This window comes from Strix aluco, chromosome 28 (genome assembly GCF_031877795.1).
Source record: "Strix aluco isolate bStrAlu1 chromosome 28, bStrAlu1.hap1, whole genome shotgun sequence".
NCBI classification, from domain to species: Eukaryota; Metazoa; Chordata; class Aves; order Strigiformes; family Strigidae; genus Strix; species Strix aluco.
Genome location: NC_133958.1, coordinates 1,389,633 through 1,412,351, shown reverse-complemented (window position 1 = coordinate 1,412,351; position 22,719 = coordinate 1,389,633). Strand labels below are relative to the sequence as shown.

At 54.4% G+C, this 22,719-nt stretch overlaps 2 protein-coding genes and 2 long non-coding RNA genes across 4 annotated transcripts; 1 reads left to right on the top strand and 3 right to left on the bottom strand.

Moving 5' to 3' along the window:
- The first annotated feature begins 250 nt into the window (after positions 1 to 250).
- Positions 251 to 4,099, top strand: LOC141916106 (caspase-7-like). The gene is made up of 4 exons (XM_074808219.1): positions 251 to 959; positions 1,106 to 1,278; positions 3,607 to 3,736; positions 3,852 to 4,099. The coding sequence occupies exons 1-4, from the start codon at positions 758 to 760 to the stop codon at positions 4,097 to 4,099; spliced, it is 753 nt and encodes a 250-aa protein (XP_074664320.1). The 5' UTR covers positions 251 to 757.
- LOC141916108 (uncharacterized) lies at positions 1,952 to 4,163 on the bottom strand. Its single transcript, XR_012621062.1, has 2 exons — positions 4,040 to 4,163; positions 1,952 to 2,554 (listed from the first exon to the last, which is right to left on the bottom strand). It is a non-coding gene; the product is annotated as an uncharacterized LOC141916108 (long non-coding RNA).
- A 2,113-nt stretch (positions 4,164 to 6,276) lies between these two features.
- LOC141916107 (uncharacterized) lies at positions 6,277 to 6,904 on the bottom strand. Its single transcript, XR_012621061.1, has 2 exons — positions 6,621 to 6,904; positions 6,277 to 6,515 (listed from the first exon to the last, which is right to left on the bottom strand). It is a non-coding gene; the product is annotated as an uncharacterized LOC141916107 (long non-coding RNA).
- Positions 6,905 to 7,649: 745 nt separating this feature from the next.
- On the bottom strand, positions 7,650 to 14,385 carry TGOLN2 (trans-golgi network protein 2). Its single transcript, XM_074808036.1, has 4 exons — positions 14,265 to 14,385; positions 12,489 to 13,768; positions 11,693 to 11,776; positions 7,650 to 10,775 (listed from the first exon to the last, which is right to left on the bottom strand). Exons 1-4 carry the CDS (start codon positions 14,320 to 14,322, stop codon positions 10,770 to 10,772), a joined length of 1,428 nt encoding a protein of 475 aa, XP_074664137.1. The 5' UTR covers positions 14,323 to 14,385; the 3' UTR covers positions 7,650 to 10,769.
- Between the last annotated feature and the right edge of the window lie 8,334 nt (positions 14,386 to 22,719).

The following is a 22,719-nucleotide window of genomic DNA, read 5'->3' as shown; positions in this document are numbered from 1 at the left end:
GCCAGAACCATCGGGGTTGGAAAAGCCCTTGAAGCTCCTCCAGCCCCACCATGAACCTCACCCTGACCGTTCCCAACTGCACCAGATCCCTCAGCGCTGGCTCAACCCGACTCTTCAACCCCTCCAGGGATGGGGACTCCCCCCCTGCCCTGGGCAGCCCATTCCAACGCCCAACAGCCCCTTCTGCAAAGAAATCCTTCCTAAGAGCCAGTCTGACCCTGCCCTGGCGCAGCTTGAGGCCATTCCCTCTTGGCCTGCCGCTGGGTCCTTGGCTCAAGAGGGGAAACCAAGACTCGCACAGATGAGAAAGGCAGGGAGGAATTACCTGGTTGCTCTTGTTTCCCACAAAACGGGCGTTTCCATTCTTCTGCGACCCCCTGTGATCCCCTTGGAGAGAAAAAAATCCTCTTCCTTCTTCCTCCCCACATATGCTCCATGAACTGTGGGCTGTAAGGCGCCAGCCCAGGCCTCTGGCAGCCAGCGATGCTCCTTGAACCCAGGGGCGAGCCATGGCCCTCTCCTACCCCCGTGACTCATGCCCAGATGCCACCTCGCTCCCTCGGCAGGTGACAGGGCGCTGCTCCTGCCTTGCCCTTGAAAATCAGCCACGCCGCTGCCGAGCCAGCCAGCGGAGCAGGATACACTCTCCTGGACCTCCCGGAGGAGCACGTGGGGCTCCCCACGAGACAAGCCTGAGCTCCCCAACAGCGCGGTGGGGGTTTGGAGACCACCTACTCATCCGAGGGGACAGCCCAGCATGTCCCAGCCAAGGCAAAGCCGGGCTCTTGTCATCGTCAATACCAATTTCTGCAGCAGCGACGGTGATGTGGTGTTTGGGACCCGGAAAGGAGCCAAGAGAGAAGCAGAGAAGCTTTCCAGGATACTCTCACGGCTCAACTACAAGGTGAAGCTGATGCATAACAAGACAGCCAAGGAGATAGAAGACCTTTACCAGCAAGGTACGCGTCCCCCTGCCAGCCCCTCAGCCCCCTCCTCATTTTCCCCCAAGCCCAGCTATGTCCCATTTCCCACCCCTCGGCCCAAGTACCCTCCGTTACGCCCCGAGCCGATGCTCGAAGGCGTCGCTTTGGCCGTGTCGTTGCAGAGCGCTGCCGCGAGCACGGGGAGTACTTTGTGAGCATCATCTCCAGCCACGGAGAGGAGGGGGTCATATTCGGTTGCGACACGGGGCCGGTTAAACTGACCCGGATTTTCCAGATTTTATCCTCAGAGAAGTGCCCGGTGCTCACCAAAATACCCAAAATCTTCTTTATCCAGGTAACACAGCTGCTGGATGATAATTTGATCCCTTTTGCTAAGTTTGTGCAGAATTAGACCGGCACAAGCACGAGGCTTAAGGATGCTGCCTGTATAAACCTGTTTTAACTGTGGATAATGGCACATCCATGTGAGAGCTTGGTCCCTTCTTCACTCCCCAGCTTCCCACCACCCCCCTCCATCCCTCTTTTTTCCTGCTTTCACTGATTTTGAAGTCTCCTTGCTCACTGCACACACTCCTCTCCCGGCTCTCACCCCCCACATCCCTCTTTGGGAAGCACCCTCGGTCTTTTCCCAGTGTCTCCAGACAGGGGTGTTTCTCCTGGTGGTTTCCACCCTCTGGACTACCTGGGCTAAAACCAAATTGTTTGCCGTGATACGTGGCACTGCTGGGATCAAATAGTCCTCCCAGACACCACCAGGATACAGACGAACCAGTAAAAGCTGCCTTCAAATCCCATCACCACGACATTCGGGCAGAGCAACCTCCCGGGGTAGGGTCAGGAGCCCAGCTGTGAACTGGTGATGTAGCAAGGAAAAAAAATAAAGCCCACAGCTGGTTCCCAAGCAGCGGAGCAGGGGGGAGCGTGAACATGCCCTTGCAGGAAAGGGGCCCTGGAAGTACGCTTTGACGCTGATCTGACAGGGATTAGATCACTGAACAAACAAGTAATCCAGCAGCTGGACGGAGACCAGCAGATAGCGTGAGCTCTGCAAACATTATGCAAACGTACAGAAATCTTTTCACCTGAAAGCAAGTCTAAATCACTCACGGCATTTTTTTCCTTCCAGCAAAAGGCTTGGCCGCTGTGCAGGGAGTGGTGACAGCCAGGGGTGTCCCCCAGACAAGCCAACAAAGTCTGGCCTGGGCACCGACATCAGCGGGCGAAGCTTGTGCTTGTGCTGATGAAAAATGTCCTCGTAGAGCGAATGCTGCAGGGCTGAGGGTGCCCAGAGCCCGGGCTGCTTCCCCTGGGCCTCACCACGGCCCCCAGCTCCCTGCAGGCTCCGTCCACCTCCCGGGGCTGTTCAGTGCCAGGGGGCTGTGGCCTGTTTGCAGGGGCCACGTCCCGAGCGAGGATCTAACCGCTGGCGTTTGGGATGCGCTCCCCTTTCCCCTAACGCGGGAGAGGGCGCTGCTGGTGTTCGGTCTGGTGCCAGCCAACACGTCCCAGCAGAGGTGACTCCACGTAGGGGTGAAACGTGTGCTCAGAGCAGCCTCAGCACCACTAGTCCCTCTCCAGCACCTTCCCAACACCAGCCCAGTACGCTGTCCCTGCGAGAACAAAATGTTAAGTAGAATGTCTGTGGTCAGCACTGGTGAGGCCGCCCCTCGATGAGTGGGTTCAGTTTTGGGCCCCTCACTCCAAAAAGGCCATTGAATGACTCGAGCGTGTCCAGAGAAGGGCAACGGAGCTGGTGCAGGGTCTGGAGCACAGGTCTGATGGGGAGCGGCTGAGGGAACTGGGGGGGTTTAGTCTGGAGAAGAGGAGGCTGAGGGGAGACCTCATGGCCCTCTGCAACTCCCTGAAAGGAGGGTGCAGAGAGGGGGGAGGAGTCTCTTGAGCCAAGGAACCAGCGCCAGGACAAGAGGGAATGGCCTCAAGCTGCGCCAGGGCAGGGTCAGACTGGCTCTTAGGAAGGATTTCTTTGCAGAAGGGGCTGTTGGGCGTTGGAATGGGCTGCCCAGGGCAGGGGGGGAGTCCCCATCCCTGGAGGGGTTGAAGAGTCGGGTTGAGCCAGCGCTGAGGGATCTGGTGGAGTTGGGAACGGTCAGGGTGAGGTTCATGGTGGGGCTGGAGGAGCTTCAAGGGCTTTTCCAACCCAGATGGTTCTGGGATTCCATAACAAAGGACCGTGCACAAACTGGGCTGCCCACAGGCTGCACTCTGAGGGGATTCTCTGCCAGCACTTTCCCAGTGGACTCTTGCGTTTCCAGGCGTATTTCTGGGTTCGCACACGCAGCAGCACATTTAGTGGGGAGGGGTAAATGCAAAGAGAAGGGCAATCAGCCTCAGGAGAAACGCGTAGGGAAGAGGAGGGAGCCCCATCTCGAGGCTCGTCACGAGAGACTCGGCAAAGCTGAGCTGCAATGGATGACAAGGGAAGAGGATGGTCAGCAATGAGATGGGGATGGTGATGGGAGAGGAACCATGTGGGGTTGTAGGACTTGGGGAACGGGCACTGGGAGGGGCTCTACATCATGGGAGGGGTTGCAGGTCCACAGAGAGCCCCCAAAGACCCCAGAGGCTTTGGGCTTGCCCTGGAGACAGGTAAAAGGGAGAGAGCAGAGCAGGGGGAAGCTGACAAGAGCTGTTCTGCCTGCAGGCTTGCCGCGGGCAAGAATTCGACCAGGGGGTGGTTGTGGAGTGTGACAGCGGGGAGCCCGAGCCAGACTGCGAGCCCGGCTACCTTTCCATCCCCCCCCAAACTGTCGTGATGTTTGCCTGCAGTCCAGGTAAGGGGGAGCCCCTGACACACCAACACCAGCCAAAAACGTTTCCTTTTAGAGACATTGCCATCACAAGGCCACGGCACAGCCAACATCGCTCTTCTTCCTTCACGCCCTGCAGGCTACGTGGCCTTCCTCAACACCTTCGGATCCATGTTCCTCCAGGCCCTGCTCAAGGTCCTGGAGGGTGAGGAACGTCACCTGGCCCTCAACCGCCTCATGACCCGCATTAACTGGGAGGTGGCCTTTCGCTGCCAGGCCAGGGGCGCCTACGAGGGATGCAAGGAGATGCCCTGCTTCGTCACCAACCTGGTGCAGGAGGTCTTCCCCTTCTCAGCACCCATCGCCGAGGAAGCAGACGGCGTTTGAGAGCTGCTGGCTCTGCGGAAAAGCCCAAGGGGTGAAGAGCAGCAGCTTGGTTGTGAGAAGTCCCCTGCCACGTGTGGAGAAAAAAAAAGACAAGTTACAAGAAAACAAACAGAAAACCCCTCTGGAAAGGTGACCAGCTCAAGCTGGGATGTGCTGGAGCTACCGGGGGGAGGTTTTAACAAGCCAAGTGCAGCTGGGGCAGATCTGCAGAGCAGAAACATCTGATTTAAGCTCATGATGGTGCAGCGACACCTGGACGCCCTGGAGCAGCACCCCCACGCCACGGCTGCCCGCAGCTCCGGGGGGGGACGTAAACCTGCTTCTCCCCCTCATCTTCCTGGACAAAAGAGCCCCAACCTTGCAAACGCAACCGCACCCGTGGGGTTTTTTTTTAATTTAAACAAACCTTCACAGGCCACAGACTTTTGTTTTACAGAGGCAAAGCTGGTGTGTTTACTTGGCTGGTGCCCTACCCATAATGAAAATACTGCTGTAAACATCACCTCATGTCCAAGCTGTTTGTTCATGAGGCTGTTTAAGAATTCAAAGCTGAAAAAAAAAAATATTAAAAAAAATAGGGCGATTAGCAGGATGGTGGGTTAACTTGGGACCTGGAGTAGAGGTCAGGGAGTGGATGTGGGAGCATTTGCTCAAGGTAACTCCGAGTTCACAACTGGTAACTGGGTCTTTGTGAGCTTCCTTCTTACATGAGCAAGGGGAAAGGGGAGAAGCTCCAGCTGGGAATGGAGCGGAAGGGGTGGATGGGCTGGGACACCCTGAGGATCTGATGTATTTGCTCCAGGTTCTCTCCTCCCCTTGTCTCTCTGGTACCAACAACCACAAAATAAAAAAGCCTGAAGGGCTCCTGCGCTGCATGCAGGGACGTCCCTGCTCTGTGAGACAGGGGATGGGCCCTCAGGCAGCCACAGGAGGAGGGAGGGGCTGCAGGGGCAAAAGCCTCCACCAAAACGTGCCGAGTTTCACCCTGTGCTCACACATTAAGCTCAAGCATTAAACCTGCACCGCCTCTACCCCAAGGGCCTCTTGGATAATCTCTGGCCCTATCGGTATTTCTCGGCCTAGCCCCAAGCAATTCAGCTTGGTAAGCAGAGCCCAACCCAGCTGGCAGATAATTTTGGTTTCATTTAGCATTTTTTCCACTCCTGGACTTTGAGGCACAGGTAGGTGTGTGGTGCAGCCACCCCAACACAACCCACGCTTGGCGCTCACCACGTCACAGAATCCCAGAATCCTTCAGGCTGGAAAAGCCCCTCGGGATCATCGAGTCCAACCCTCAGCCCGACTCTACAAAGTTCTCCCCTACCCCACATCCCCCCACAGCTCATCCAAACGGCCCTTAAACACCCCCAGGGGTGGGGACTCCACCCCCTCCCTGGGCAGCCTATTCCACTCTCTGACCACTCTGGCGGGGAAACATTTGTTCCTCATGTCCAGTCTGACCCTCCCCTGTTGCAGTTTAAAGCCGTTCCCTCTCGTTCTGTCACTAATTCCCTGGGAGCAGAGACCAGCACCAACCTCTCCACAACGTCCTTTCAGGGAGCTGCAGAGAGTGATGAGGTCTCCCCTCCCCTTCTCCTCCTCACACTGAACAGTCCCAGCTCCTTCAGTCGCTCCTCACAGGATTTATTCTCCAGGCCCTTCCCCACCTCGTTGCCCTCCTCTGCACGTCCTGGCACTCGTGATGGGACACTCCTGCCGCTGCCTCTCTCCCTCAGGGACCTGCAGGGTTGTTCCTTCCCCGCTACATTCACTCTACCTGTAGGAATAAAAGAGTTTGGAGACCTCTACAAGCACTCTCAGACCAGGGTGGAAGCAGGCGAGCGGTTCAGAGAGCTCTTGGAGCACAATTCAGTAATTCCTGTTTCTTTGGGGACACGCAGAGCGGCGCTTTGATCTCCTCGTAAGAAGACTTGGATGAGCACTCCATCGACCACCCCGGTGCAGATGAATGGAGAATTTTCATTTTAATCCCCCATTTCCAGTCTTTTTTCCTCCCCCAAGCTTTCAGCAATGTTGTCAACAGGAAAACAAGCAGCCCTCCCTTTTTCCTAGCCCGTCCTCTGCGCTCACTGCCAGGCAGCTGGTGTCCAGCCAAGCTGGAGCAGAGTGTAGGAGAGCGGATTTTCTCCTTTTAGGGAAAAACTGGGGGAAAGGAGAAAGTTTCTTTCATTTACTGCAGGAAGCAGGAGTAAACACTACCCAGAAGCGCCCTCATCATCTGCTGTTGATGATGGCACCTCCTCTTCCCCTTTCCAGGGCTGGTGGGGCGGCAGCATCCCCAGCTCTCGCCCTGGGGGCACAGAAGTGGCACCACTGGGCTCCTGCTTTTCCAGTCTCCCCCAGTAGAGGAGACAGGCTGCGCTGGGATCCGAGCTGCGTCCTCCTCAGAGCCTCCCTGTGGGGGAAAGAAGAAATACAACAGGACAGATGCACGACTGAGCTCTGTTAAAAGCAGTTTAAACTCTTATTTGGAGGTCAGGGCGGCAATAACCCCGCTCACCACCACGGCTCCGGTCAAGAGGATCGTGAAGCAGACTGGAAACTTTTCAAATCCGCTCTGGGCTGAAACCTGTCTGGGCTCCTTCCGGCTGCAGGGTGAGTTGGTCACACGAGGGCCAAGCCTGCGTGTGCAAACGGAGCACACAAAGCTTTGAACACAAATCGCTCAGCTCAGAGAGCTGCTGCTTTTGGTAATTTTTTTTTTTTTTCCGCACAAAGAGGAACTACCCTGTGTAATAAAACATATACGGTGTTTGTTATTCAAATCTCAAGGGGAAAAAGAAGTTGTAGTCAGGACATCCACCTCCCCCCCCACCCCGGGGCACCGTTCCCGCTGCTGGCTCCGGCTGGGAGGGGGCTTGTTCCCGGGGCCCCACCGGCCCGAGCATCCAGCTGCCCCGGGGGGGGGTTGGGGCTGGGGCAGGGGGCACCGAGCAGCCCTAGTGAGGCTCCGTAATGCCAAATTAGCGTTTAGGCTTCTGCTCAGAGACAGGCGGCAGTCAACTGTCTGGAGGGGGCTCTGGGCTGAGCCCCCCCCTTCCAACCCGCTCGTACTGTTAAACAGTTTTGTAATTCTCTTAGGTAAATAAGATATATGTGTATAGTTTCTATTGTTAAAATCAGTTGTTAGAAGGGAGCTAAAATGGCCCCCATCGTCAGGCCACTACAACAACACCTGTGCTGAGTCATCCCCCTTCTGAGAAAAGCCCGCGAAAACCGGCGAAAAGCCCGCGAAAACCGGCAAAAAGCCCGCGAAACTTGTTTACACTCGGCAGCCCCCTCAGGGTCCGCCCATGGTGAATATGGATGACGCTACACTATAAAGGGACTCAGTTGTCCTGCAAGGTGTGTGTGCTGGTGGAGCAGAGACTCCCGGCACACCCAGCGCCGCGTGCTAATAAAATTTTATTAATCGCTAAAAATTGAGAAGTGGTTATTTCCCACTAAATTACAATTAACCAATAACAACCTGCACTGTTGTTGCCAGGTTTCAAAGGAGACCATGCAAAAGAGGTGAAAACTCAATGTGTTTTTTTTTTTTTAATCCATTTATTGACTTCACCACACAGGAAAAAAAAAAAAAAGTACAAAGAAATATAAAAGTTCTGATCCTTCAAAGCAAGTTGCATTTCAATGCAGCAGAAAACAAACCACTTGCTGATTCAAACGGGCAAGGCAGCTGGCCTCAAAGTACTAACATTTGGCAAAACACCTCCGTACCGACAGACGCCCTCCATTCCACGCACAAGCTGTGTCCAAAGGGAGAAGGTTCCGTGTACCCTGACCCGTCTGAAACACGGTGCATAAATTTAAATACCATAAAAGTCAATAAACCGGGAGTCACTCCCGGAGGTTTCACACAGCTCCGACTGTGGCCGTTGCCAGAACCGCCCTCGGGAACTGCTGGGGAGGAGATTTAGGGGGGAGCCCCCCCGATTTAGCCTGGCGTGAGCGAGGCAAACCCCGCGCTTCCCAGGCACCGGGTGTTTCTCTTTTGCCAGAGCCACGCCGGGGAAAGCGGCAAACCAACAGCTCTGCCAAGACGTGAGGTACGTCCTCGTTAACCTGACGAGCTCGTGCTGGGCCCAACCTGAGGATTGATGTCTGAGGTACAACAGTCCTGCTCGCCAGAGGACTCATCCCTGCGGCTAACGGCTGGGAACCAGCGGGGGGATTTCCAACACAACTCGGAACCACAGAGGATCGAGAAGCATTTGTAAAAGCTCGTGGAACAGAAAAGCAAGCAGACAGTGGAGAAAAACTTTTGTAAATTATTTTTCAATTTAAAAAAAAAAAAAGGACAAAGCAGGAAAAAACAGCGCACGCACTCTCAAAAGCACATGGTACTGCACATGGTGGAATATGTTTTTTCCCCCCCTCCCGCTGTCATTAGACAAAAGCCACCACCTCCCACCCCGCATCCTGTCTGACAGCGAGCCTCAGACTTATCCTACGGGATCTCTGAAACAGTGGAGTCTTGTTGCAGGAGTTCCCACCCTCTTCAGAAGGCACATTTCCCCCCAAGGGTTCTGTTCCCAGACTTGTTTTCCTTTTTCTTCCCTCCACCTCACACTCCCGTTCTCCAAAATAGCTTCTGCAAGTGCTTTTAGCATCAGAAAAGTTTATTACAGAAACCTTGAAAGCTATTTAAAGCCAAGAGGGACTTTCTCCTGCTCTTTGTGCTTGCTAACAGCCAGCAAAAAGAAAAAAAAAAAGAGGATTTTTCTTTTAGGAGAGGGTCGAGCCCCTTCTCCCCTCTTACATGGGGAATGAACCACTAGGGGAAAAAAAAAAAAATACAGCTGTAGCTTTCATGTCCAGACAAGGAAAGGTCTTTGCCCTTGTCAAACGGGGCTATCTTTAGCAACCACAGGGCAGTTACCAATTGTTCACAACCTCGGGAAGGACGGAAAAAGGTTGGCCTCATCCCACGAGTGGCTTTCGCAGCCAGCTGGAGGGAAGTTAACCCCAGCGGGGTCCTGCCGGTGCGGTCCCTCGGCAAGCGCACGGAGAGGGCGACGCACACGAGCCTCGGGCGCGGATGGGGACCCGTGTGAAGAGCTCTACGTGCTTCATACCATTTCTGCCCATATTGGAAAAAAAACCAACCAAACAAACAAAAAAGCAGGAGCCAGGCAGGCACTTCATGCCCTCTTCAGAAACATCCCATCTCAAACAAATCTTTGGAGTAGAACTACAAAAATAAAAACAACCTCGCAGCTCTAACTTGTGAATCAACATGTTTTGCAGCCTTAAATATAACCAGGACGTCCCGGGCCCGACTTTCAGTGCTCCACAGTAATACCCACGCGACCAGCTCGGCGACAAGCAGCCGGTTACGTGTTACATTCACAAAACTCCTTCACGTCGGGGCTGCCAGAGCCGCGGCGGAGCGGGAAGAGGTCGTGCCGGCGATGCCACAAGCCCTTCCGCACGCCGGTCACCTGCTCAGGAGGCAGGAGACGCCCCGTGGTGACTCAGGCAGAAAAGACGGCGCCTGCGCCGCGGGCTACAATGGTTTCCCGAGGCCAGAAGCACCGGGCAGGCGTTGCTTGTGCAACCCAGGGGTCGAGCAGCCCCCCCTCGCCACTGGAGCGGGCAAGAGCCGCCACCGAGCGCTCAGCTGCTCATCTCCAACCGACGGAGGCTCACGCAGCGGAGCCCAACGCTCCAGGGCCTCAATACTGCATTGCTGAGGGACAGGGTTAAAGAACTACAAGTTTCATTCATCCCAAACGCTTCAGGCTTCCGTTTTACACGTAACTACGTTTCACGTGGGGGGAGGAAAGCAATCTTCCAAGGCAAAGTCTGCTACAACTACACCACGGCAATTTGGCACGAAGCTTTCTAAGCCTAACCCGCCCTCCTTCACAGCATCACAGCACCTTTAGTGCAAACATCTGAACTCGGGGGATTGCGAGGGAAAAGACCCGTGTGGAGCACAAGATGCAGGTGAGGAAGTTTAAGCTACAACCCAAGGGCCAAAGACTGCTCCGGCATTTCCAAAGATGTGCCCGAAAGAGAGAATCTAGATGATCAACTCTGACATGGTCTCTGTCACAGAGAGGAAGAATCAAATCAAATCCGAGTCCTTGGCAGATCGTTTCCAAACTAGTGCAATCAGTCACGCTCTGAACTTTAGCATCCAAATACAATGGACAGAAGAGGAGAACGTCTGTGTCTCAAGCAAAGACTGTGCTGGTTACAAAGGCAGCTCTATGACTCTGGAAGGGGAAGAGTCAGATGGCTCATTTCGCAGGCAGATTTTTTTTTTTTTTCCCCCCCCAAGAGGAGACGTCAGTACAGTAGATGGCAGATTCCATTTCATTTGGACACAAAAGTTCCGTCAAGTGCCGGGGACTGGCTTTTCCTGGGTCACAGGCCAGAAGCCAGACGCCCCAGCGGAAAACGAGTTCATCTTCAGACAGCTGGGAAAGGAGAAATGCGTTTTGAGGAAGCGAGAGGTTTAACGTTACCAAGTGCAGGTGCAAACGTAAAAGCATTTCCCCTTCTTCCTGTTGTCTGAAATCTGAACGCAGCAGCACAGCTACGACTCAGAGCGCTACAGCAGGGGAGTCAGCGGGTGTCCCAGTGTTCCTGCGTTTTCATTGCTGGCCATCATTATCCCACTGAATATCCGAGGAGGAATCTAGATCTGGAAAGGCAAAAAGAAAGGTTTAAACAATTTGAAAGCTCAGCATTGCTTTTCTACTCTGACAAAACATCAGGGTTGGAGCGGACCGAGTGTCTCTGATGAGCTTTCAACTCAAACCCGAGCTCTGTCTAACTGCCTGGCTGCTTTACTGTGCCTCAGGGACAAGTTGGGGAATTCCTGGCAAGGGAAACAAATTCTTGAAATATTGGTGAGACTAAATAGGGAAGCTCAAGCAGGCAAATTGTTTCCGTGGCACTCAGATGGGTTCCCCAGCCAGGCATGGCTGCAATGTGGGGAGGGAGAGAGCGGAGCTTCCACTCCCAACAGCCCCCTGCACCTCTGCGGAGCCGAGACCGAGCGGGGTAACACTGCCCTGAGTTCTACATGCAAAACCCCAACGGTGTTTGAAAACGGCCGTTGTTGGTCCCCCAAATGCTGACAGCCGCTTGAGAGACCAAGTTTCAGACTTTTTTTTAAATTTTCTTCACTTGTCTCCTCATCTTCCCATCGCAGAAAATAACTACAGACACATCTGACTTCAAGGACAGAAGGTGAAAAAAAAGTTTCAAAGGGAAGAAGAAAGGTCAAAGCCCACCCTTCTCCCGCTAAAAACTTCTTTGAAAAAGTCATCTGAGTCAGTGACAAACTATTCTTAAGCACACCTGAGCTCAAGACTCACCAAATTCTGCCCTGTGTTAGCTCTGCCGTTATTTCTTAACCTTACTGCTTCCATTTTCTGGCAAAACCCTGTTTCTAAACCACAAACGGGGGTTTTTGCTAAAAAAATCTGCTTCAACACCAACCAAGTAGTGGCTTTGTGACCATTTCCAATGTGAAAGGCCGATATATCACAACATAAACCAGGCACCACAACCCTCCCCCAGCCCGCCCAGCTCCCGGGGTGAGGCAGATCTTACCTTTTGATCCAGTCTCTGATAATCGCCAGATTTGGGCCGTCGACCGCTTTTGGATCGTTTCCCTTCCAGAGCAAAAGCAATGATCTTCGGAGAGAGAAGCGGGGACAACGTGAGTGGGACAGTAGCGACCAAATAAGCTTTTTCTGACTTCAAACACAGGCGTGTTCTAATGGGCCCAAGACCAGCTACGCTTACCTCCTTCTAGTGAGCATATTTAATGCGAAAAAGCACTCAAAACAAATAAACGTCAATATATAAACCTAGCTAAGACTGAAAGCAGGCGATAGTGAGGTTTGCCTAACGTGCAGAAAACGGTTAAGAATTTGTTCTCTTTCTCCTACCTCAAAAATAGCTTTATAAGAGGAAAAAAACCCCAGCAAAAGACAGTTATGTCATTTGAGCTGCATCTCCCCGTGCAAGACTATTTAAGGACAAATCTCCGTCAGTCTGCTATAGAAAACTCACTGCCAGCGAGAAAACACAGGGTGACTTCACAGATCTTTTTCTTTTCACCTCTCTCAGCTGAAAATAAACACCAGAGCTGAGGCCACCTGATTTCCACCCCTTTCCTTGTTACAACACCCTCTCTGCTCCTCCCAAAGCTGTTGGGACCAAGGCTCAGATTAACATTAACCACGTCGTGCAGCGAGCGGGGGGTACCGGGGAGAAACAAAAGTCAGGGTGAGGAGAAAGGTTTTCAGCCCAGCAGGTCTCAGTCTGCAGCGGCGAGAGGAAAGGCACTTCCTAAACCCCAGGGGAGAAGTGGAGAGCCCCGGGGAGGAGCACAGCCACTCACCTTGCGTTTGTTGTGATACGCAACGTATAAGGCAGCAACGATAATAGCCGTGGTCACCAGGTAGGCGAAGAAGTGGCTGCTCTCTGACTGGTCCCTGGGGGAAGAAGGAACACTCTTCTCTTTCTCCTTATTAGAGGAGGAGGCGTCGCTGCCAGCTTCAGCCCCATCCTCTTCCTCTCTGCGGCTTTCTTCAGTGTTTGCAAAGCCGTCACCCTCTGTAGCAGAAGAGGTTTGACTACCCTGGTTCTTGGCCTGGTTAGCACTGTCACTGCCCTGGTTGTTGCCCTGGGTCTCGGTGTTGCTGTCCCGGTTGTTGCCCTGGGTCTCAGTGTTGCTGCTGCCCCCGTCGTTGCCCTGGTTGTTGTTGCTGCCACTGTCCCCACCATTGCTCTGGACATTGTTGCCACCATTGTCCACGTTGTTGCCATTGTCTCCATTGTTGCTCGGGTTGTTGTTGCTGCCACCAGCACCGCTGTTGCTCTGGGCGTTGTTGCCCGGGTTGTTGTTGCCGTCACCAGCACCGCTGTTGCTCTGGGCATTGTTGCCCGGGTTGTTGTTGCTGCCACCACCACTGGTGTTGCTCTGAGTGTTGTTGCCCGGGGTGTTGTTGCCATCACTGCCTCCGCTGCTGCTCTGGGCGTTGTTGCCGCTGTCCCCATTCTGGTTGCTGCTGCCTCCACCATTACCCTGGCCCTGGTTGTTGCTATTTTGGTTGTTGCTGCTGTCCCCACCGTTACCCTGGTCCTGGTTGTTGCCATTTTGGTTGTTGCTGCTGTCCTGGTTGTTGTCCTGCTGCTGATCGTGGTTCCCATCATTGCCACCTTGGTTGCTGTCCTTGTTTTCCTTGTTCTTGTCGTCGGTGCCCTGGTTCGGGTCGGTGCCCTGGTTACTGGGATTGCTGTTCTGGCCATTGGCCTGGCTACTGGTGCCGCTGCCTGATTTGTTGGTGCTGTCTTTCTCACTCTGACCAGCGCCTTGGCCACCACCACTCTCCCCGTTGCTGCCCTGGCCACCGGTCTGCTGCTCCGTGCTGCTACCCTGGCCAGACACACCCGTGTTCTTCTGGTTTTTATCCATCCCCGTTCCATTACTCGTGTTCAACTGGGTGTTTTGCTCGCTGGGTGTACCCGATCCAGAGCGCTGCTCTTCATTCTTTTTGGACTCATCCTGGTGCCCATCCCCTTGGGGGTCCTGGCTGTTACCTGCTCCTTGCTGTGGGGATCCCCCAGTACCTGCTGAAGTTTGACTGGAGTCTGTTTTCTCTGACTCCTGGTCAGCAGCTGTCAGCAAACACAGAGGTCAGAGTCACCGCCGGGCCCTGCAGCCGGTGTGAGCAGCGGACCCGCCTGGCTCAGCCAGCTCCCCGGCCCACGCAGCCCCGCCGCTGCCCAAAGCGGAAGGAAACTCCCTGTACGGAGTTTCCCCGATGGGAGGCGGGAACCAAAGGGGTGACAAACCCGGCGGCAGGGAGCCCGCGAGGGACCCCCCAGCGCCGCCGCGGGGCTCCCACCACACGCAGAAAGGTCCCAACGGCTGAAGAGCCCCCGCAAACCAAGCGCCCGTGTCAGACCCACCCCGGCCCCAGGTCAAACGCTGCTCTGTCTTCGCTACTCCCCCTCCCGGCCGCTGCCGAGGACCCAAACCCACCCGCTCCCCTTCAGCCATTCCACCCCGGCGCCCCCCGGCCGCGGCCCGCCCCGCCGGTTCCGCCCAGCACCCCAGCCCCGGGTCCCCCCCTCAACCCCTCGCCCCGAGCACCCCCGGCCGCCCTCTCACCCCCGAGTCGGGCGGTGGCGCAGAGCGCTAAAAGCAGCAGGAGCAGCCGCAGCGGCATGGCTGCCCGAAAGCAACGGCCTCGCCGCCACCACCGGCCCGCCCGCTTCCGCTTCCGGTAAGATGGGGCTACTTCCGGTACCGGATCTCGCGAGAGCGGGGGCGCGGCAGGCGGGAGCGACACCGGGCGCGCACAAAGGGGCGGGGCTTAGGGCATGGGGGCAGGGCTTAGCGGGGCTTTAGGGCGGAGAGGGCGGGGCTTATGGCACCGGGGCGGGGCTTGAAGAGAGCTGGGGGCACGGGGCTTGTGGGCAGGGGCGGGGTTATGGGTGTAGGGGCGGGGCCTGTGGAGATTGGGGCGGGGCTTGTGGAGACTCAGAGTGAGGCTGAGCGTGGGTTCCGTCGAACTGGGCGGGGCTTATGCAAATCAAGGGCCTCAGCGAAACCGCTCCCTCTCTGGGGTAAAAGCAGCGTTTTGAGGTAAAACCTGCCATTTTTGGCTCTGTTTCCAGGCCTTGAGAAATCAGTGCTGGCACAGTGTGAGCAGCAGCCCAAAACGGGGTCACTGAGCCGTGCTGGCCTGACCCTGCGCCTGCCGCCATCTTACGGCGGAGGAAATGGGCCGTGAGGGGGGCAACTAGCAACAAATGTGGGCTAATTGCCCTTCCTTTGGCTCAGAACTGCTTCCTGAAAGTGCTCCTGGGGACAGTGGGCGTGCTGGGGGTGCATGGCCAGGCCAACAGCTCTGATAAACTTATTTTTCTTTCTGGCCAGGCTAGATGCATCCAGTGCGATCACAGCTCTTCCCACCAGCAGCAGAACATCAGCTTTTGTCTCTGCGTGGGCACTGAGGGCTATTTTCTCTTTTCCTCTGTAGAAAGCCCACGGCCTCCTGGCTTGTATCAGCACTAGTGTGACCAGCAGAAGCAGGGAGGTGACAGTCCCCCTGTGCTCTGCACTGGTGAGGCCACACCTGGAGGGTTGTGTCCAGTTTTGGGCACCTCAATGCGAGAGAGATCTCGAGGGGCTGGAGCGAGGGCAGAGGAGGGCAACGAGGTGGGGAAGGGCCTGGAGAATAAATCCTGTGAGGAGCGACTGAAGGAGCTGGGACTGTTCAGTGTGAGGAGGAGAAGGGGAGGGGAGACCTCATCACTCTCTACAGCTCCCTGAAAGGACGTTGTGGAGAGGTTGGTGCTGGTCTCTGCTCCCAGGGAATTAGTGACAGAACAAGAGGGAACGGCTTGAAACTGCAACAGGGGAGGGTCAGACTGGACAGGAGGAGAAAATGTTTCCCCGCCAGAGTGGTCAGAGAGTGGAATAGGCTGCCCAGGGAGGGGGTGGAGTCCCCACCCCTGGGGGTGTTTAAGGGCCGTTTGGATGAGCTGTGGGGGGATGTGGGGTAGGGGAGAACTTTGTAGAGTCGGGCTGAGGGTTGGATCGATGATCCCGAGGGGCTTTTCCAGCCTGAAGGATTCTGGGATTCTGTGATATTTTATTGATGGCTGTTACGTCTCCCTTCTCCATGTGGAATGTCCATCATCTCCTGTAGGTTGTGTTCTTGCTCTCTTCTGGGCTTTCTCCAGGCATTCCATACCTCGAAGGATACTGCCCAAAACTGGGCATAATCCTCCAGTTTGGTAAGCAGAACAAACATAAAGATTTCATCATATTTTACTGATAATCCTACCCATCTCCAACCTTCTGCTCCACTGCCTGGAATACAAACCGCCCTGTATTTGATGCAGATAAAATCAAAATATAGAAAGATCCCCACATTTGCCTGTCATCCTTCTAACATGGTCTGGGCAGCTACAGGGGTCTGAAGCCCGCAGCCGAGCTCCTCAGGTGGGTTTGATGTCCTCAGGTCCATGAACTGCGACCCTACCGCAGCGAGTGAAGGTGGCCGTGGCACCGGCTGTCCTTGAGCTGTGGCTGATGTCATCTGCTGTGTCCAAAAGTTGTCCCCACCTGCTGTCCTAGAGTTTCTCAGAGGCTTTGCCTCCTGCTGTATTCCTTTTCCAGCAGATGTCTGCTGAGCTGTGGCTTTTGGGGGATGCTGGTAAAACAAAGAGCTCCAGGGGTCCTTCCTGCGTCTTCCTTGTGTTCGTTACTGCTGCCCAGTGACCTTGCACAGGTCTGGCTCCCTCTGTTTAGGGACAACATGCGGGTACATCATTCTTTAAAAAGTTTTGTCTGCTTTTCCCTGCCTGTCCTTCCCAAACCAGCTAGACTTTTGATACCTGTTTCTCAGACACATGAATTGTGCCATCAAGTCTCTGTAATTTGTCTTAAGAGTAACAATCCCAATCTGTCCTCCCTGTCATCTCATTTCTTTACTTTTAGATCAATGGATTTGCCTTCGTCTCCACCCAGGATTAACTTCCTTGGTGCTCAACGACTCCAGACCATGCATGCTTCCCACTATTGCTTGGTGTCACCGGCGCTGTCCCATCCGTGTCGTGGCACCCTGCAGTGCTGAGTGCTGAAGGACAAGCAGCGAAGCCTCACGTGGCTCCAGAAGGAATCGCAGTAACATCACGAATTCGTTAGCTGCTCCCATCAGCCTGTTTGATGCTAAAACACAGAAAAATATCACATCATTCAACATGCAAACCAAATAAGTCCTGCACAGCGATAATAGTTTGGGAAATAATCCTGACTTGGCTCAGAGCGTGATGGATTATGTGGTTGATTTTTCTTCTTTTTTTTTTTTTTTCCAATCCTCTATTCAATTCAATACATTCCAATAATCCTAGCAGCTCGGTTCTGCCCGTGCCTGCCTTTCTAAGGAGACAGAAGAACAGTTGGCCCAATGCTTTTGCTGAGATTTAAAACAGACAAGCGAGGCTATTTCTCATGCCCAGCCAGTTCGGCTTTCACTCACACCCCTGGAAGTCAAGAGTAACTGAACGGAGGCCAAGTTCCTCTGGATTTACAACAATGCATCTGGGAACAGAATTCTGCCCAAAATACCAAGTACGAGGCTGACATCAGCTCAGCGCCTGGTGGCTCACACCAGGCTCGTTTTCCTTCAACAGTTTTCTTGGCTAAAATGTGATAAACAGGACCAGCGACCTTACCTAACCTCTGTGTGGCTGCACCCTCCCGGCGCAGCCCGAGGAACGGGAAGCTGCCATCAACGTGGACAACAAGGAAGTTGCTTCTGGCTCCAGCGCGATTACGCGGATGTAGAGTGGTCGGAGGAGAAGGAGGAGGATTGAGGATTATTATCTCTGCTGCAAAGCAGAAGGAGGAAATTCTCTTTTGGTCCCACCCAGCTGCTTCCCAACGTCATGGCAGCTGCTGGTCCTTTATCGCCTGAAAAAAAAACCTCCTTTACATTCAAACTTAAGCGAGGTTTTGGTTGGTTTTCTAGACTGGTTCTGTCTTTTCTCATAAATCCTTGTGGGTTGTCATGTTTTGGGGATGACTCTTTCTGAGAATAGCCACGATGGCCAAGAACAGGCCGGACACACAAATCTGGCCTTTAATTTAACACCGACCGGGGCGTTTCAGCGTGGTGTCCCAAGGCCTGGTGGCAACCCCGTGCCTGGAGATAATAAAGTCCTCACCTTGTCAGAAGCGTCTACATCCCCCATCCCGTCCTTTTCCCCCGAGGGCTAATCTGGTCAGGATAAAGGATCAAAAGGAGAAACAATTAGCAAATGGAAGAATTTAATGATGCTAATTAAAATGTATTAAGTGTAGCCACTGCCTCTGCACCAGCTGCTTTGGCAGGAGCCTGGAGTCCGTGGAGCGCCAGCCTTACCCCGGTGCGGAGCAGGGAAACAGGACATCTGGTGTGCCCTCCCCCCAGCCCCTCGCAAAAAAGCAGGTTCGAGGAAACCTTCGTTTCATTTGCTGCTGCTCGCAGGGTTCGTGGCGGAGCCCCTAATTAGCTCCATCTCTGCAGGAGACCCCTGGGACCTCATTAGGCATTTCAATTAGTGAATAGCCAGAGCTGCGGAGGGAGAGGGGGCTGGGGTCCGTTTGATCAAGATGGCTGCAATTAAGCAAGCGGACGGAGGTGACAGAAGTAACCCCGCTTCCAAAAAAAGAGTGGGGAAAGCACCAAGCTGGCTCCCAGATGCTACCCGCACACCAGAGCAAGCTCTCCCAGAAGTTTGCTCTTGACAAGCTCTTAACGAGACGTTTGCCAGCTCCTGGCAATAAAAACCCCACGATAGCTGCAGAGAGTTTAGGGCTGGGCTCGTCACAAAAATGGCACCCTTTAATTGAGGTTTTAAACCTTTTCTTACTGTTTATCATGTACTCACAGGCGTGTCCTCGCCTCTCCCCGTGGTGTTCCTGGTGCTGCCCGTCTGCCGCGACGCAGCCCAGCCCCCGGCCACCGCCAGCACGGCTCTGCAGGCGTCGCTCACCCGGAGTATTCCCAGCCAGGGGACATCAGGCACTTCTTGAACTTCCTTTCAGTCTGGGACTGGGCTGCAATGATGGCGAATGTCTTATTTCCCAAGGATGCAGCCGCCCGTTCCCAATTCCAGGTTCATGGTTGGACTGGATGATCTTCAAGGTCTTCTCCAACCGAGATGATTCTGGGATTCTGTGGTTCAGCATCACCCAGCTGCGCCCAGCTCTCCTGCCCGGCCGTGCCTCCTGCTGCTTCTCAGAATCCCAGAATCCTTCAGGCTGGAAAAGCCCCTCGGGATCATCGAGTCCAACCCTCAGCCCGACTCTACAAAGTTCTCCCCTACCCCACATCCCCCCACAGCTCATCCAAACGGCCCTTAAACACCCCCAGGGGTGGGGACTCCACCCCCTCCCTGGGCAGCCTATTCCACTCTCTGACCACTCTGGCGGGGAAACATTTTTCCCTCCTGTCCAGTCTGACCCTCCCCTGTTGCAGTTTAAAGCCGTTCCCTCTCGTTCTGTCACTAATTCCCTGGGAGCAGAGACCAGCACCAACCTCTCCACAACGTCCTTTCAGGGAGCTGCAGAGAGTGATGAGGTCTCCCCTCACCTTCTCCTCCTCACACTGAACAGTCCCAGCTCCTTCAGTCGCTCCTCACAGGATTTATTCTCCAGGCCCTTCCCCAGCCTCGTTGCCCTCCTCTGCCCTCGCTCCAGCCCCTCGAGATCTCTCTCGGATTGAGGTGCCCAAAACTGGACACAACCCTCCAGGTGTGGCCTCACCAGTGCAGAGCACAGGGGGACTGTCACCTCCCTGCTTCTGCTGGTCACACTAGTGCTGATACAAGCCAGGAGGCCGTTGGCTTTCTTGGCCACCTGGGCACACTGCTGGCTCATGGTCAGCTGCTTGTCAATGAGAACCCCCAGACCCGTCTCTTCCAGACAGCTCCAGCCACCCCTCCCCAAGCCTGTAGCCACGCAGGGGGTTGTTGTGGCCCAAGTGCAGGACCTGGCACTTGCCCTTGTTGAAGCTCATCCCGTTGACGTTGGCCACCGATCCAACCTATCCAGGTCTCTCTGTAGACCCTCCCTGTCCTTGTGCAGATCAACACGCCCGCTTCACTCGGTGTCATCTGCGAACTCACTGATGATACTGATTCTCGGCACTTTCTACGTGGAACCGCGCTGTTGGAGATGACGGCAAACCCCAACAAGCAGGTCCAGCTCGCCCCACCTCTGCACAGCCGTGGCTTAGCCCCATGCACGTTCACACTGTCTTGACCTGCGCAGGCAAAGGGCAACATCTGCCACAGCTGGGAGAGCAACGGGGACCCGTCCCAGCTGTTCCGTGCCTTTCAGCTAAGGCAGAATCCGGCTGTCCCACCTCCCCCTGCTCTTTACGCCATTCTATCCCTTCCTTCTGCTGCTGACTCCCCGTGGGACACCATTTCATTCCCTCCCTGACCTTTTTTCCCCTTCGCTGGATGTGGTTGGGATGTACCCTATGAAAAGCAAGCCGTCTACAAAGCAGGAGCAGGGAGCGTGCACTGGCAGATGCCTCATTGTCTCAGAGGGCCAAAGGAAAAATCAGGAATCTTTGGCTGCAAAATTGGGGTTTTGTTGCAAGTTTGAAAAGTGAATTCTTGTAACTGCTAGAGAGCTCCCCGGGCCCTCCACGCATGTCTCTGCTCTGCACCCTGGGCTGCCTGGCTCGATTTCAGCTCCCAGGTCTGAGGGTAAGTTAAGCCTCATGAGAAATGTAGTCTAAAACTTGTCCAAAAAAGAGGAGAGGGGCTACGAGACCTCCTTACCACAACAGCCCGAACTGAAACACACTGGACATTTTTTCTGCGACAAAGAGAAACCCCAGAATTTTCCTGATCTTGAAGCACCTCCCCGAGGACAAAGAAAGCCCTGCTAAGGAATCAGATAACCCGTCCGAAGGCAACATTTTCATCTGGCCGTGTCACTGCGAGCGTGAAGGATATAGAGACTCCACCATCAGCCTGGTTCAACTAAGATAGCTCGTGTGTTCGTCTGAGACCAGAGCCCCACAGAACCGGTCTTGCCCTCTGCTCCAGGAGGAGCGAAGCCAAGAGGGCTTTGGTGGCCAGTTGCTTCTCTTCTAGCAGGGGATAATCCAAGCCTATCTCAGTTTAGGAGCACTGCGAAAGCATCGGAACAGATGTTCCTTTTCTGTATGGGAAAATGCCGAGTAAAACAAAGAAATATTCTCCTGCTGAAGTCCAACATCTGTTTGAAGCTGTCTGGCTCCGGTTCAGACTTTAATTCTTGTGACAGGTCTCTTCATGCCTTTAATTTCCCATGAAATCTAATTCAAGACGTTGTTTGTCTGCAGCCTGCTCCCGGTGTTGGGGAGAGCGAGGCTGCATGTGATCCAGACGTTCCTCACAGAAAACCAGTTTCTTGGAACAGCCTTTCTAAAAAAAGCTACGTTTTGCCTCTTTTCAGATGACGGCCACGCACGTTTTCGGCGACACTCTAATCCTCTCAGCCCTGGATCTCGCACAACTGCGCGACACGCTATCAGGATGCCATTAATTAGAGCATCGTGGCTGGTCCTCTTGGGTGCTGTTGCGGAGGAATCATGCCCTATCCCAGCCTTTACAAATTTGTTCTTTGAAAGCCAGAACTTTAAACAATTTTGTGTGTGGAACAGAAATGCCTACCAAGTTCAGGGCTGTCTTGGGTGCGACAGTGAATAAAGATGCTCCAGGCACTTTCTCGTGAAGCTCAGAGGCTTTGGTGGTGGCCACCAAGAAGCTGGGTCTGCTGCAGGCTCCTCTTGCTGCTTGAGGCTCTCAACTAGCCAGGACCACTTAGAGCCATGATTTTGGGAGCCACCACCCAGCTGGGATGCTCTGAGCTCTGGATTTAAGCTGCTCCTTCCAGTCCAGAAGCTGATCCTCAGCTGGGTGGGAGAAGCTCTGCTCCCGCTGGAGGTACCGTCACTGTTTGTAGAAGTCACCTGGAGCTCTCACAAGGTTACGGGAGCCAACGTTTGCCCCAAATGTGCCCCTGGTGCTCACGCAAGGGCTCGAGGCTGCGCTCGTGTCTGCACCCACAGCTGGGGGCATCGCTCGGCGGCACTTCTTTGGTAGTTCTGCCCAGCTCCAATGTGGACATCCTTGAATCCAGGTGTCATCTGCTGGGGTTACAGACGCCGGCGTCATCCCGTGGCAGGCACTCGACTCACACAACATCTGGTGAACGCGGACGCCATCTTCCTTAAGGACAAGACACCAAGATGGTCCCTTTTCCCCTCCTCCCACAGGTGGACATCTGCTGCTGCTCCAGTTTGCTCAAATACTTCCCCAGTGGCTTCTCACACCAGCTCGGCACTGGAAAGGAAAAGAGAAATGTCACAACAGGAGGCAAAGGTGTCATTTATTCCACCAAATGAGCAAAAGCACCCACCAAACTGAGAGCCAGAGGGCCAGCAGTCGTGGGAAGGGCTCCGTCCATCACTGGTAGTGATGGTTGGGACGTTGCCCACCGCCACGGGCTGGGAGCCCGAGGGCACCGTGGTCCCCACAGTGCAGCACGGGTGCAGGTAGAGAGGAGCCAGGCTGGGTCCTGGGAAATGAAATCGGCCAAGAAATTCAGAAAGGGGAATGAAATGGGACTAGAAACACCACAAATCACCTTTGGGCAGGCGCAGCTCCGAATTAAATCTGCAACAGAAAACAGATTTGTGACTTTCAACGGGAAAACTTTGCGATAGGTGTTTTTCCTGTTAAATATAGAAGGAGATGGAAGAGTCTCGATTAGCTTCAACTGACCCAAAACTCCAGAGTGGTTGAAAACCCATGGGCTGACCCTGGGTTGCTTTGTGCAGGTGCTTTTTCATCCTAATCTGTCTTTTCATTCCTGGTTTGGAAGAAGCAGGCCCAGGACATCCTGCAGTTCCTGGCCGTGAGATACACACCCGTGACTCACACTCCTCGGCTTTTTCAGGCACCCCCTGAACTGCTTTACCTGCTCCCCCGCATCCTCCTGCCTGTATCTCTCCAGCAAACCGCCCGCTGCATCACAGCCTGGTGATGGACACCCCAAAATCCCGCTG

Bases quoted from the DNA above. Each gene is read 5' to 3' on its own strand.
- LOC141916106 (XM_074808219.1), top strand. From the start codon at position 758: ATGTCCCAGCCAAGGCAAAGCCGGGCTCTTGTCATCGTCAATACCAAT. The intron at 1,279-3,606 runs GTAACACAGCTG...TTCTGCCTGCAG, and splicing joins CCAAAATCTTCTTTATCCAG to GCTTGCCGCGGGCAAGAATT. The intron at 3,737-3,851 runs GTAAGGGGGAGC...CACGCCCTGCAG, and splicing joins GATGTTTGCCTGCAGTCCAG to GCTACGTGGCCTTCCTCAAC.
- TGOLN2 (XM_074808036.1), bottom strand. From the start codon at position 14,322: ATGCCGCTGCGGCTGCTCCTGCTGCTTTTAGCGCTCTGCGCCACCGCC. The intron at 13,769-14,264 runs GTGAGAGGGCGG...GTTTGCTGACAG, and splicing joins CGCCACCGCCCGACTCGGGG to CTGCTGACCAGGAGTCAGAG. The intron at 11,777-12,488 runs GTGAGTGGCTGT...CTCTCTCCGAAG, and splicing joins CGTATCACAACAAACGCAAG to ATCATTGCTTTTGCTCTGGA.